General features: G+C 37.8%; 1 protein-coding gene across 4 annotated transcripts in view; it reads left to right on the forward strand.

The window, feature by feature from the left end:
* Window positions 1-13,876, forward strand: part of tec (tec protein tyrosine kinase) — a 161,749-nt gene extending 147,873 nt beyond the window's left edge. For all 4 annotated transcript variants that reach the window (XM_072252748.1, XM_072252747.1, XM_072252750.1 and 1 more), the window contains 2 exons: window positions 7,341-7,498; window positions 11,595-13,876. In XM_072252748.1, the coding sequence (XP_072108849.1) occupies window positions 7,341-7,498; window positions 11,595-11,666 (230 nt within the window). In that variant the 3' untranslated portion in view covers window positions 11,667-13,876. The remainder of the gene's footprint in view (window positions 1-7,340; window positions 7,499-11,594) is intronic.
* Window positions 13,877-14,128: the final 252 nt, after the last annotated feature.

Here is a 14,128-nt window from a genome sequence, read left to right on the forward strand (position 1 = left end):
GTAGAATTATCAGTTGACATAAGTTATTTATGGTACTTGATATCAATATCATTTAAAAAAATTTCATTGTTTCACAATTGAGGTAAATGCATTGTCCATCAATTATAGCTACTGTATGTTTTTGCACTTAATGGTGGCTTTCCAATTTTTTTTACATTTTGGAGGAGTGTTATCTGCCTCGAGTTTCTCATGAGGCACAAGTTGACAAGTTTGGAATATCCTGCCTTTCAAGTCAGGATATGGAGAAAGATGTGAAGATTTTGGAACCTGGAAAAAGACAGAAGACTTCAGTATTAGGAAAAGTAAATGGGGAAATTTGCAGATAATTTGCATTACAGTGCGGAAAGTGTTGGATTTCTTAAAAAGTATGAAGGGAGAAAATTCCCCAGGGCCTAATCAGGTATGTCCAAGAACACTGTTGGAGGCTAGAGAAGAAATTGGCACCCTGACTGAGATACTTGCATCATCGTTAGCCACTGGTGAAGAGTCAGAAGACTGGAGGGTAGTGAGTCTTTTGCCTTTATTTAGGAAAGGCAGCAAAGAAAAATGTGGGATCTGTAGATAATAGCATCTGTGGTGGGTAAGTAAATGGAGAGGATACTGTGAATAAGTTACACATGCATCTGGAGAGGCTGGGGTTGATTAAAGATAGTTAGCATGTCTTTGTGTGTGAGAGATCATATTTTAAGAACTTGATTTGAGTTTTTGATGATGTGGTCAAGAAAGCCGATAAAGGCCTGGTTGATAAGGGGGAGAGGAGGGCCTTTGATAAGGTTCCATATGGTAGACTGCTCAGGAAGGTTAGATTGCATAGAAGCCAAAGAGACCTGACACTTGACTTGATGTTAGAACGCTGAGGGTGATAGTGGAAGGCTATTTCTTTGACTGGAAGCCCATGACTACTGTATTGAATTGACTTTATTACTTACATCCTTCATATACATGAGAAGTAAAAATTCTTTAAGTTACATCTCCATCTAAATGTACAATATACAATTAATAGTAATTTGTAATGAATAGCATGTACAACAGGACAGTCAATATAACACAGAAATACAATTGTATCAGCATGAATTAATCAGTCTGATGGTCTGGTGGAAGAAGCTGTCCTGGAGCCTGTTGGTCCTGGCTTTTATGCTGCAGTACTATTTCCTAGATGGTAACAGCTGGAACAGTTTGTGGTTGGGGTGACTTGGGTCCCCAATGATCATTCGGGCCCTTTTTACACACCCGTCTTTGTAAATATTCTAAATAGTGGGAAGTTCACATCTACAGATGCACTGGGCTGTCTGCTCCACTCTCTGCAGAGTCCTGTGATTGAGGGAAGTACAGTTCCCATAGCAGGCAGTGATGCAACCAGTCAGGATGCTCTCAATTGTGCCCCTGTAGAAAGTTCTTAGGATTTGGGGGCCCATACCAAACTTCTTCAACTGTCTGAGGTGAAAGAAGTGCTATTGTGCTTTTTTCACCACACAGCCGGTATTGTACAGACCACGTTAGATCCTCAGTGATGTGTATGCCAAGGAACTTATAGCTGTTCACCCTCTAATCCCCAGATCCATTGACGTCAATAGGGGTTAGTCAGTCTACGTTTCTCCTGTAGTCCACAACCAGCTTATTTGTTTTTGTGACATTGAGGGAGAGGTTGTTTTCTTGACACCACTATGTCAGGGTGATGACTTCTTCTCAGTAGGCTGCCTCGTTATTATTTGAGATTAGGCCAATCAATGTAGTATCATCAGCAAATTTAGTTAGCAGATTGGAGCTGTGGGTATACAGAGAGTAAAGGAGGGGGCTTGGGACACTGTGAGGGGCACCTGTATAGAGGGCAGAGGTGAGGGAGCCCACTCTTACCATCTGCCAGCAATCTGACAGGAAGTCCAGGATGCAGCTACACAAGGCAGGGTGAAGGCCGAAGTCTCTGAGCCTCTTGTCGAGCCTGGAGAGAGTTATGGTGTTGAATGCTGAACTGTAGTCCAAGAACAGCATTCTCACATATGTATCCTTCTCCAGATGTGTAAGGACGGTACGTAGAGCTGTGGCTATTGCATCATCTGCCAATCAGTTGTGTCGGTAGGTGAATTGTAGGGTGTCCAGTGTGGGTGGCAGTATGCTGCAGATGTAGTCCTTGAACAGCCTCTCAAAGCATTTCCTTATTTTTGAGGTGAGTGTGATAGGACGCCAGTTGTTCAGACATGTTACCTCGGTCTATTTAGGTACAGGAACAATGGTGAATGGTTTGAAGCAGGAGGGCACTCTACACTGGGAGAGGGAGAGATTAAAAATGTCTGTAAACACACTTGTCAGTTGTGATGTCCACACTCTGAGTACCCGCCCTGGGATGCCATCTGATCCTGTAGCCTTGCGACTGTCCACTCGCTGGAAACACCTGCGTACTTCAGCCTCAGAGATGACTAAGGCGTCGATCACTTCGACAGCTCTCCTCAGGGGCTCAGTGTTGGCGTCAACGAACTGAGAGTAAAAAAGGATTTAGCTCATCTGGGAGAGAAGCAGCAATGTTGGAAACACCACTGCATTTAGCCTTAAAGTCTGAAATGGTGTGCAGACTTTGCCATAAGCTGTGTGTGTTGTTGGTGGAGAGTTGTGTCTGGATCTTGTTCCTGTGCCTCAGCGGTCAGTGTTAGGCATGTTGTTGTATGGCATCTATATGAATAAGATATGGTCATTAAGTTTGCAGGTAACACTAAGATAGCTGGTTAAGAGGAAAATGAAGGAAGCTATCAAAAATTACAGGGAGCTCTTGATCATCTGAGTAAGTGTACCAAGGAATGACAAATGGATTTTAATTCAGATAAGTAGGAGGTGTGGCACTTTGGAAAGTCAAATCTAGGTAGGGTTTTCACAGTGAACGGCAGGGCCCTGGGTGGTGTTGTAAAACAATAGGACCATAAAATACATGTACATGGTTCTCTGAAAGTCATGTTACAGTTAGATATAGTGGTGAAGAAGTATTTTGGCATGCTGGCCTTAGCCAATCAGGGCATTGAGTCTAAAAGTTGAGAGGTCATGGTGCAGATCTACAGAATGTTGGGAGGCCCCACTTGGAGTATTGTGTTCAGTTTTGTCACACTGCTATAGGAAAGATGTTAATAAACTAGAAAGAATCCAGAAAGTATTTTCAGCAATGCTGCAGGGCATGAGGGACTGAATTATAGAGGCAGGTTAGATAGGCTAAGATTTTATTCCTTGGAGTGTGGAGACTGAAAGGTGATTTTAAGCGGGTATATAAAATTATTTGTGGTATGGAAAGGGTGAATGCACTCAAGTCTTTTTCCCAGGGTTGTGGAATTTAACAACTAGAGAGCATAGTTTTAAGATGAGAGGGGAAAGATATAAAAAGAACTTGAGAGGCAACTTCTTCACACAAAGGTGATATGTATTTGAATGAGCTGCCAGAGGAAGTGCTTGAAGCAATAATAACTCCTAAAAGACTCTTGAATAGGTACACAGATTGGAAGATTTTGGGCCAAGCGATAGCAAATATGACAAGCTTGGATGGGGGCAGGGCATCTTCATTGATATGGACCAGTTTGGCCAAAGGGCCTGTTTCCATAGCAACTAACTCTAGCTATGAACTGTATCTACATAAGGGTAAGGGTCCATGCATACTATGCAGACTTGCAGGGGGATGGGAACCAGAGTGTCAGAGCAGCTAGTAGAGTGGTTGCAAGAAAGTAGATGTTAAACCTACATACAAAGACAGGAAAAGAAAGGTTGATCATGATGGGACTAAGGTTCTGAGGTGAGTCTATTTCAATGCCAGGTGTATTGTAGGTAAGAGAAATAAGCTTAGAGCATGGATCGGAACATGGAGTTATGATATTGTAGTCATTAGTGAGACTTGGTTGGAGGAACAGGACTCTGAGTTTATGTATTGTTTTATACATGATAGAGGGGAAGTATTAAAGGGGAAGTGGTGGCATTACATGTCAGGGAAAATGTGCTCAGACAGTCTTGTCTACTGCTATATGGGTGGAACTGAGGAATAAGAAAAGGATGACCATGTTAATGAAATTATATTTTAGACCATCCAATAGTCAGAGGAATTTAGAGGAGCACATTTGTAGAGAGATAGGAAATAGTTGCATGAAAAATAAGGTTGTAATAGTAAATTATTTTTAACCTGCCATGTATTGACTAGGACTGTAAAAGGAGTGGACATGTTTGTCAATGTATCAGTGTATAGAGGTCCAGTTAGAAAGAGTACAATACTGGATCTCCTATTGGGGAATGAGACAGGGCAGTTGACAAAAGTGTACGTAGGGGAACAATTTAGATCTAGAGAATATTATACCATTAATTTCAAGATATTTAAGAAGAAGGATAGGATTGGTCCTTGGGTTGATATTCTAAATTGCAGAAAGACAATTTTGATGGCATCAGAAAGGATTTGGCAGGTGTAGTCTATGATAGGTTGTTTCTGGCAAGGAGATGCTTGGTAAGTGAGGCCTTCAAAAGTGAAATATTGAGAGCACAAATGAGAGAACCTTGGTTTTGGGGGAATATTGAGGCCGTGCTTAGGAAGAAGGTGGCGGTGCAGTTATAAGCAGCAAGGAACAAATGAAGTACCAGAGGAGTATAAGAAATGCAAGAGAACACTTAAGAGGGAAATCCAGACAACTAAAAGAAAGGTGCTCTGGCAGACAAGGTGATGAGGGATACATTAGAAGCAAAAAGATAAAGAGAAAAAATTGGTCCACATGAAGATTAGCAAAGTCATCTAGGTATGAATCTGAAAAAGATGGGGGAGATGGTAAATGGATTTTTTTTTCATCTGTATTTACTCGGGAGATGGACGCAGTGTAAAGACCTAAAGCAAAACAGTAGTGAGATCCTGGACTGAATCTGGATTACAGAAGAGAGGCTGCTTGCTGTCTTGATGCAAATTAGGATGACTAAGACCCTAAGGTCTGACAAGGTGGCACTAGGACCTTGTAGGAAACTAGTGCAGAAGTTGCAAGTGCCCTGGCAGCTACATTTAAAACATCTTTAGCCACAGTGCTGGAGGGCTGGAGCAGAGCTAATCTTATTTTGTTCAAGAAATTTCAAGACTGGTTAAGAAAGTTAATTTGACTGGCATTCAGGATGAAGTCGATTGGAAAGGTATTCTAAGTGTCAAGATATATAAAAAAATTGATAGTGTCTGATTAGAGATAGACAACATGGCTTAGTGCATGGTAGGTCGTGTCTGACCAATCTTATAACATTTTTGAAAGAGGTTACCAGGAAAATTGATGAAGGAATGGCAGTTGAAATTGGCTACATAGAGTTTAGCAAGGCCTTTGACAAAGTCACGCTTGGGAGGCTGGTCAAGTAGGTTTAATCACTTGGCATTCAATATAAAGTAGTAAATTGGATTAGACATTGGCTTGGCGGGAGAAGCTAGAGGGTGGTAGCAGATGGTTGCCTCTCTGATTGGAAGCCTGTGACTACGAGTGTGTTGCAGGGACCAGGCTGGGTCAGTTGTTACTGTTTGTCATCTATGTTAATAATCTGGATGATAACGTGGATAAAATTTTCTCAGCTGGGAAAATGGGCTGAAAGAAGGCAGATGGCATTTAATGCAGACAAGTCTGAGGTGTTGCACTTTGGGCGGACAAACCAGAGTAGGACTTGCACAGTGAACAGTAAGGCACTGAGGAGTGCAGAAGAAAAGAGGGATCTGGGAATTCAGATCCATAACTCCTTGAAAATAACATTGCAGGTAGATAGGTTCATAAACATATTTTGGCACATTGGCCTTCATAAATGAGACTATTGAGTACAGGAGTTGGAATGTTATGTTGAAGTTGTATAAGATGTAGGTGGAGCCATATTTGGATATTGTACACAGTTCTGGTTACCTACAATGGTACTAATGAGTTTGTGAACCTTGTAGAATTTTCACTTTTTCTATGTAAATATGACCTAAAATGTCATATGTGAACCTTTGCCTTCGGTAATTGTTGTGATCCCCATGTACAGCAATAACTTCAACCAGACATTTCCGGTAACTATTGATCAGTCCTGCACATTGGCTTGGAGGAATTTTAGGTCATTCCACCTTACAAAACTCTGGGATACTGGTTACTTCCTTGCATGACCTGCTTGCTTCAGGTCCTTCCACAACATTTCTATAGGGTTAAGGCCAGGACTTCGACTTGGTCCATTCCAAAACATGAATTTTCTTGTTTTTAAACCATTCTGTTGTTGGATCATTGCCTTGTTTCATTATGCAACTTCCATTAAGCTTCAGGTGACAGACTGCTATCCTGACATCCTCCTGTAAAATGTCTTGATACCACTTTGAATTCATTGTTCCCTCAGTAATTGCAAGCTGTCCTGGCCCTGAGGCAGCAAAGCAGCCCAAAACCATGATGCTCCTTCCACCATGCTTCACAATTGGAATGAGATTTTGATGTTGGCGTGCACTGCCCTTTTCCCTCCAAACATAGCAATATGCATTTCTGCCAATAAGTTCTACTTTTATCTAATCTGTCCACAGAATATTGTTGTAAAAAAGTTGTAAAATACCCAGGTGGTCTTTTGCACACTTGAGATGTGCAGCAATGTTTCGTTTGGAGAGCAGTGGGTTCCTTCATTGTGTCCTTCCATGAACACCATTCTTTTTCAGTGTTTTTCTTATAGTGAAAACATGAACAGAGACTTTAGCAAGTTCTAGAGACTTATGCAGGTCTTTTGATGTTACCCTTGGGTTCTTCTTCACCTTCTTCAGCATTGCACATTGTGTTCTTGGTGTGATCTTTGCAGGATGCCTACTCCTAAGGAGAGTAACAAAAGTACTGAATTTCCTCCATTTGTAGACCATTTCTCTTACTATGGACAGATGAACACTCAGATCTTTAGAAGTGCTTTTGTTGCCTTTTCCAGTTTCATGCATCTCTACAATTCTTCTTCTAAGGTCCTCTAAAAGTTGTTTTGATCGAGGCATGGTGCACATAAACAGATCTTTCTTGAGAAGAGCAGGCTCTGTCAGGATCCTGACTTGGTCTGTCTTTTTTATAGGGTAGGGCACTTCTACAACTCACACCTCCAATCCCATCTCATGAATTGGAACACCTGACTCCAATAGCTTCTGTAGAAAGCATTGCCCCAGAGGTTCATGTATTTCTTCCAACAAATATATGTAATATTGGGTTATATTACATGTAATATGAATCAGAACATATCTATCTAGCCAATTTGGTAACACTGTCAAAAGGGTAGACATTGACAGAGTAATTCATTCTGATTTCTTTGTAATGACATATAGATAATTTGATACGAAGTTAAGTTGGTCTTAGGAACTTAAAATACATTTTTAAAAATTTAATTTGCAGGTGTTCTGATGTGGGAAGTTTATAATGACGGAAAAATGCCATTCGAAACTAAAACAAATGCAGAGGTAGTTGAATTTATTTCATCTGGCTTTCGGTTATATCGACCAAAACAAGCATCAAAACCTGTTTATGAGATCATGAATCATTGTTGGCATGAGGTTGGTGATGTTACATTTTCTTTTGCTTCTTCAGTTGAAAATGTTTATGATATTTTGAAATTACTCACCAAATTACCCATATTGTTTTTAAATTCAGTGATGTTAGTGGTGAATAATTCTTGTCTTTATTAGAAAATTGCATTAAACCTATGTCACAAAATTAATATAACAACACATCCCAAGATGCTTCACAGGAGAATTATTCAAGAAGGTGTTTTTAGGGCATATAACCTTTGACAAAGTTTCTGGTTTTGCTTAGTGTTCAAGAGATTTGTGTGTTTGGCCTGCATCCTGAATCTGGCTTTCTTAATTACGACTCAGATCAAGACAGCACACCAGGAATATCTTCTACAGCAGTGGTGGATTTCTGAAACATTGATTTATTCAGGCTCTGATGCAGTGCATACTGAGCACCACTCTGAGTGAGAGCAAAAATACTCCACTCATCCAAAAAATTCTCCAGCAATTTACAGCGTTCATGTAACAAAATTTCTATGGCGTTTTTGATGAAGCTTTTAGAAGAACAGAACAAGAAAATCTCTCAGGAGTATTTTGAAATTTTTGAATCTAGTGTTAATTCTGCTCTGAGGATAACATGATGTGAAATTTCTCATGCAAATGACACTCAGTGCCCACTTTATAAGTTTCTCCTGACCTTGTAAAGTGACCATGCTCATGCTGTTGCAGCGCATTTACTTAAAGATTCAACGTATTGTGCATTAAGGGATGATCTTCAGCCCTCCACTGTTGTAACACATGATTATTTGAGTTACTGTTGCCTTTCCGTCAGCTTGAACCAGTCTGACCATACTCCTCTGACCTCTCATATTAACAAGGCATTTTCACCAACAGAGCTGCCACTCACTGGATTTTTTTTTTGTTTTGTTGTTCATACCATTCTCTGTAAACTCTAGAGACTGCTGTGTGTGAAAATCCCAGGAGATCAGCATTTTCTGAGATTACACAAACCACCAATAATCGTTTCATAGTCCAAGTCAGTAGATCACATTTCTTCCCATTTCTGATGTTTGGTCTGAACAACAGCTGAACCTCTTAACCATGTCTGTGTACTTTTATGCAATGAGTGACTGATGCACAGGATTGACTGATTAGATATTTGTATTAATAAACAGGTGTACTGGTGTACTTAAGAAAGGGGCCACTGAATGTACTGATCAGTGTAAAGAATGACGATCACACTATGTCCAAAGTCTACTGTGAAAATGAAACAAACATGTTAATTCCATGATTGATCTGAAATTGCTTTTATTAATAATAATAATAAGTACTTTATTGTTCCTGAGTGGGAAATTATTTCATTACAGCAGCACATTTAAAAACACACTTAGCAATAATAATAAATGTAATAATAATATTAACTAAAATACAGAATAATAATATACCAATAATTTACCAATGTGCAATAATATACAATAATAATGTTCAAAATAATAAAACTGAGACTATTGTACTATGATGTGTGTTCTCCTGTCGCAAAGAGAAGAACTTATTATCTTCCAAGGAAACAGTGGATTCAGATTAATAGGGCCATTGGTTAATCAGAGCAGCCATTTATTTGGGACAACTCTTTAAAAAAAAAACTAATCAATAAAATAGCCGGGATTTGCTTCATTTTTTCGGGACACTATGCTGCTTAATAGGATAGGAGACTTGCCAAACAGTTTCTAACTAGTGTCAGTTGCATGTGTGGCTGTTGGACACTACGCTGTGCTTAGAGTTTTTAAATAGTCAGTTGTATGCATTTGTGTTCAAAAAGCAGTGACTTTTATTACGGACAGTTGGTGAGAAATAGGCAGTAAGGCAATTCAGAACTGCTTTGCTCACTGTGGTTTCAAGCATCCAGACTTAGAGATGCCATAAACAGCCAGGAGTGAAAATGAAACTATTTCATCACTTCAACAAGTTAGGGACTACAAAGAACTTAAAGATATCAACAATCATCTTGAATGTTACAATGACAATGAGGATTTGGTGGATTCAATTGTCAAAAGCATTGTATGAAGGCTGTCCATTATTTGCACTAGGTGTCTGTGCTGATTTTGTTCATTTACAGTCAATTGAAAGAACACAGCAGTATGCACTGGATAAATTCCTCCACCAGCAACTATTAATAACTAATACGCAGTTTTGTAGTACTGTGGTAGTATTGGTAGTTTGTTCTGTATTTCATTTAAATACATAATTTGTTCCTTGGTTAAACTGTGATTTGTCTTTTTTATAACTTTTTAATTATTTCCATGAAATTTGGCTAATTGGGACAGCTGTTTAATTGGGCCAAAATGTACTGATGTGGTGTCCCAAATTACTGGAATCCACATTACATCAAATATAGCACAGCACTTCAAAGGAAATTAAACAATCTTGAATCTTGAATTAATATCATTTCCAGTACACAGGTGTAAAGAACAAAATAATTATTATTCTGGATCTGATGCAGCACAAAAAACATAAGATAAAGAACACAATAATAAAAAATCAATAAATATAAATACATAAGATAGCCTATATACATTGTGTATACTTTATGTCTATAAAGTGACTTTGTGTTAATTTCATTCAAAATATATAAACGCTAGTGACTTCAAGTTTGCTGAAGAACTGTCCATGTTCTGTCACGTTGGAATTATCAGATTTTGCTGATTCACTTGATTTGCCCTTTGCTTTCGAATAACTATGGCTGTATTTATATAACATATTTAATGTGGAAAAAAATGTTCCAAGATGCTTCATAGAGGTCTAATGAGACTAATCTGGACAATGATTCACAAATGGGAGGATAAGGAAGGGCGACTAACAGCTTGGATGTGAAAGGTTTTAAGATTAATGTAAAAGAATACGTGCAGAACAAAATATTGGAGTGGCTTGTAGGAGAATTTGGGAGCATGGTCCTAGAACAGTGAAGTTGGGGCAGTTCATCACTGGTCACATCACTAACCGCATTAGAAACTGACTCCAAAAACAGTGATAGTCACCAAGGAGAAGCATGTAGCTGAGGGAAAGCCAAAGTTAGATCCATTTTTAAAAGTCTGATCTCCTGCACTTCTTCCTGTTTAGAGCCATTATTGAAAGCAATAGGTTGGAAAGATAAGCCGCTATTGAATATACCCTGGCTATGATTGGGATAGAGCTGGGAAGAAGCTTTAGAGGAGAATAATGAATCTGACCACAATGAAGCTGGCATTAACAACAGGAATTCTGCAGATGCTGGAAATTCAAGCAACACACATCAAAGTTGCTGGTGAACGCAGCAGACCAGGCAGCAACTCTAGGAAGAGGTACAGTCAACGTTTCAGGCCGAGACCCTTCGTCAGGCACATTGGTCCTGACGAAGGGTCTTGGCCTGAAATGTCGACTGTACCTCTTCCTAGAGATGCTGCCTGGCCTGCTGCGTTCACCAGTAACTTTGATGTGTGAAGCTGGTATTAAAATTGTTTGGTTGAGAGCCAGGAGTATGAGGTAGTTTGCAGATTTAAATATAATCCTGTAGAAAAAAGCTGGCATCTGTATTGAAACTGTTGAGCTGTCACTAAAACTCATCTGCGCACTGATCCTCATGGAAGGAAATATGACATATTTGGCCACGCTGGTCTCTTGTACAAATTTAAACTCATCAATGTAGTTGACTGTTACCTCCCCAATTAAATGGACAGTCAGGTAGGGATTATTGGTGAAGGACACTAAATTTTGCTTTTTCTAATGGCATCTACTTCTACAAGCAAATGTATACTTTTAAAAACTCAGTGTAATTTGTAACTTATGTGGTAAGAACATAGCATTGCAGAGAATGTGTCATGAGATTTGGGGTAAATGAGTATGGTTTTGAAAGTCTCAAAGATTTAGACTGAAAAGGTAGAACAAGGCTAAGGCTTTATTTAATAATTAAGTCAATATACAAACTAAGGTTGATTGTATTTATACTACTAAAATTGTCTTATTGTACATCCTATTTTGCAAAAGCTCTATTAAAATGGACTATGGAGGAAATAAATTTTGTTAGAGCAGTTTCTGAATAAATATAATTTTAATTCACTAATTTTCAATAAAAATGCTTATGTGTCTTTATTTTTCTTTCTAGAAAGCTGAGGGAAGACCATGTTTCTCAGATTTGCTTCTGATGATTAATGAAGTGATGGAACCTGACTATTAAAGAGACTTTCAGATTGCTCTTTTGGAATTATGTCAAAAATCTGCATATTCTTTATTGGATTATGACAAGTTATTTTTGATGTTTGTCAAAAGTTCAAACAATCAATTGAATTCTTTGTGTATATCTGAAACTTCTTATGGTGATTAAGAACAAGAAACCATCTGTTAAAGCATGATTATGAGGCATATGTAATATCAGCCATAAGGGTACATACTTATTGAGTAATAGATCCATTTTCTGTGATAAAATCTCAGCTGATCCCACCTAGAGAACAAAACGCAATACTGATGCCTTTTGTTGAACCTGATCTTGAATTCTGACTTTTTGAGTACTTCTTTTATTGACAATTCCAAATCATAAGAGCAACTTTTAACCCACATCCTACTGTTCTTGACACTATACATCAAAAATAATTGTTGAACTAATTTGATCAACTTTAAACCTTTACTGCCTCTGCCTGAGTCGAATATTCTATGAGTGCAATAGCATAAATCTGCAGCATTATGCCACACAATCCTGCTGAATTACTGAAAACTTACATAATCTTTCCCTTTCATGTTGAAGTTTTGTGTTTTCGTACTATGTAAGTGGTACTCTTGCAATTACTGATGTGAAAGTAATTATTGAAAAATTGAAACCATATATCTTTCCATAGAAGTGGCAATATAACTGTAAGAAATATTGCAAGCAAGAGAAAATCTGCAAGTAAATAATCTAAAAGTAAATAATATTGCAAACAAGAGAAAATCTGCAGATGTTGGAAATCCAAGCAACACTCACAAAATGCTGGAGGAACTCAGCAGGCCGGGCAGCATCTATGGAAAAGAGTAATATTGATCTATTTGCATGAAAAAATTAATCTAGTTTCAGAAATGTCGACTTTCCTCAACACCTTGGGAATTTTTTTGCATAACTGGTTGTGATGGACTTTTTGATGGAAAATTTAGTTGCCTGAAAGTATTGAGTATTTGACCTGAGTACATCAGTCAAATGTTCAGTGGTGTTTGAGAATATTTTAATACATGACGTGAATCAGCACACTTTAATCTAATTATCTTTACTGATCGGACTATCCTTCACATGTATTTAAGTAAGGCAAGTTCCTCCTAGATGTCACAAATACCAGCAACACCAGGAATTCAGATTAAGGGCAGTTTGGGATTCCAGTTCTTTTGCACAAAGCAAGCAGAAGAATATCAAGGTTGAATGTGTTGCAGTCAAGTAGATTTTTTTCTAGGTCAGTAAAATGAGTTTCATGAACTTATGCCATTTTACAGCAGAATTTGCACATCTACTATAAAATAGCTCCACTGATTCAGAAAACAATTTGTAAAACATAAAATGGCAGTTAGGTAGCTGGAGCGAGTTGATATTGGAATAAAAAGTTACATTTGTGTGCTTGGTCTTTCTGTAAAAGGTACATATTCAGCCAAGGCAAGCAAATAACTATTTCCTCCTGATAAGGGAAACGTTGGAAGTGAGTCATCTGACATGTTCTTACAAAACTGTCTTGGACATCATAGTTGAGAACTATCATTTGTATTGGCTGAAGGCTGCAAACCTTCAATTTTGGGAAGTAACTATATGAAAAGTTACAATATTTCAACATACATATGTACATTGCACTGTTACCATAATATTTACTAAATAGTCATTTGTTGATTAATAAAGAGTAAATGTGCACATTTCCAACACTAGAAATATCTTATTGCAGGAGATTGATTTCAGTTTAGATTTTTCAGTTCAGAATTGTGTTAATACTGTATTAAACATCATAATTTTTGTAATGTAATAAAGATTTATCCTTTTAAGAACTTAAACACTTACAGAGATGTGATTTTGTGACACAATTGTTTTTATGTAGTTCAACTTTCTTTTTCAGTAATTGAAAGTCTACATGCTAAGAAAATTACTGTGTCATGAACAATCATTTTCTTTACTTTCCTAATTAGTGGTTTAAATTTTATGATAATTGAAAGACTTTAATTTTCTGCTGTTAATGCTGCTAATGACACTCAAATATTTAACAACAAATTGTGAACAGAAAACTTGCTAAGATTTTTCATCTTTGCTCCTGTATATTGACAAATAAATGCTTTTAAATATGAAACCATGATTTTGAAATCGCCATCTAGCACAACAGGTTTTTGACATCATGCAGCTTTATTTAGTCCATCAAGATATTTCACAGCATTAATTAATTTTAAATGTTATATAGACAATTGTTTACTATTTTCTCTAATGGATAAAAGGTACAGTCAATTTTTAAAATATAAAATCTTCTAACTATTGTGTTGAATATCCATTACAGACTATCCTTCAACAAGGCATGAAGCTGTTAAATCAATTTTAGACTTATTGCGTCAATAAATGTATTTCAGAACAGAACTCTGGTTAGAATTACCTATAATCCACGAACAAATATCAGTCATTTTCACATCAAGTGCAGGAAGCTACTGAGA

The sequence above is a fragment of the Mobula birostris genome, chromosome 3, assembly GCF_030028105.1.
Source record: "Mobula birostris isolate sMobBir1 chromosome 3, sMobBir1.hap1, whole genome shotgun sequence".
In the NCBI taxonomy this organism is placed as follows: domain Eukaryota; kingdom Metazoa; phylum Chordata; class Chondrichthyes; order Myliobatiformes; family Myliobatidae; genus Mobula; species Mobula birostris.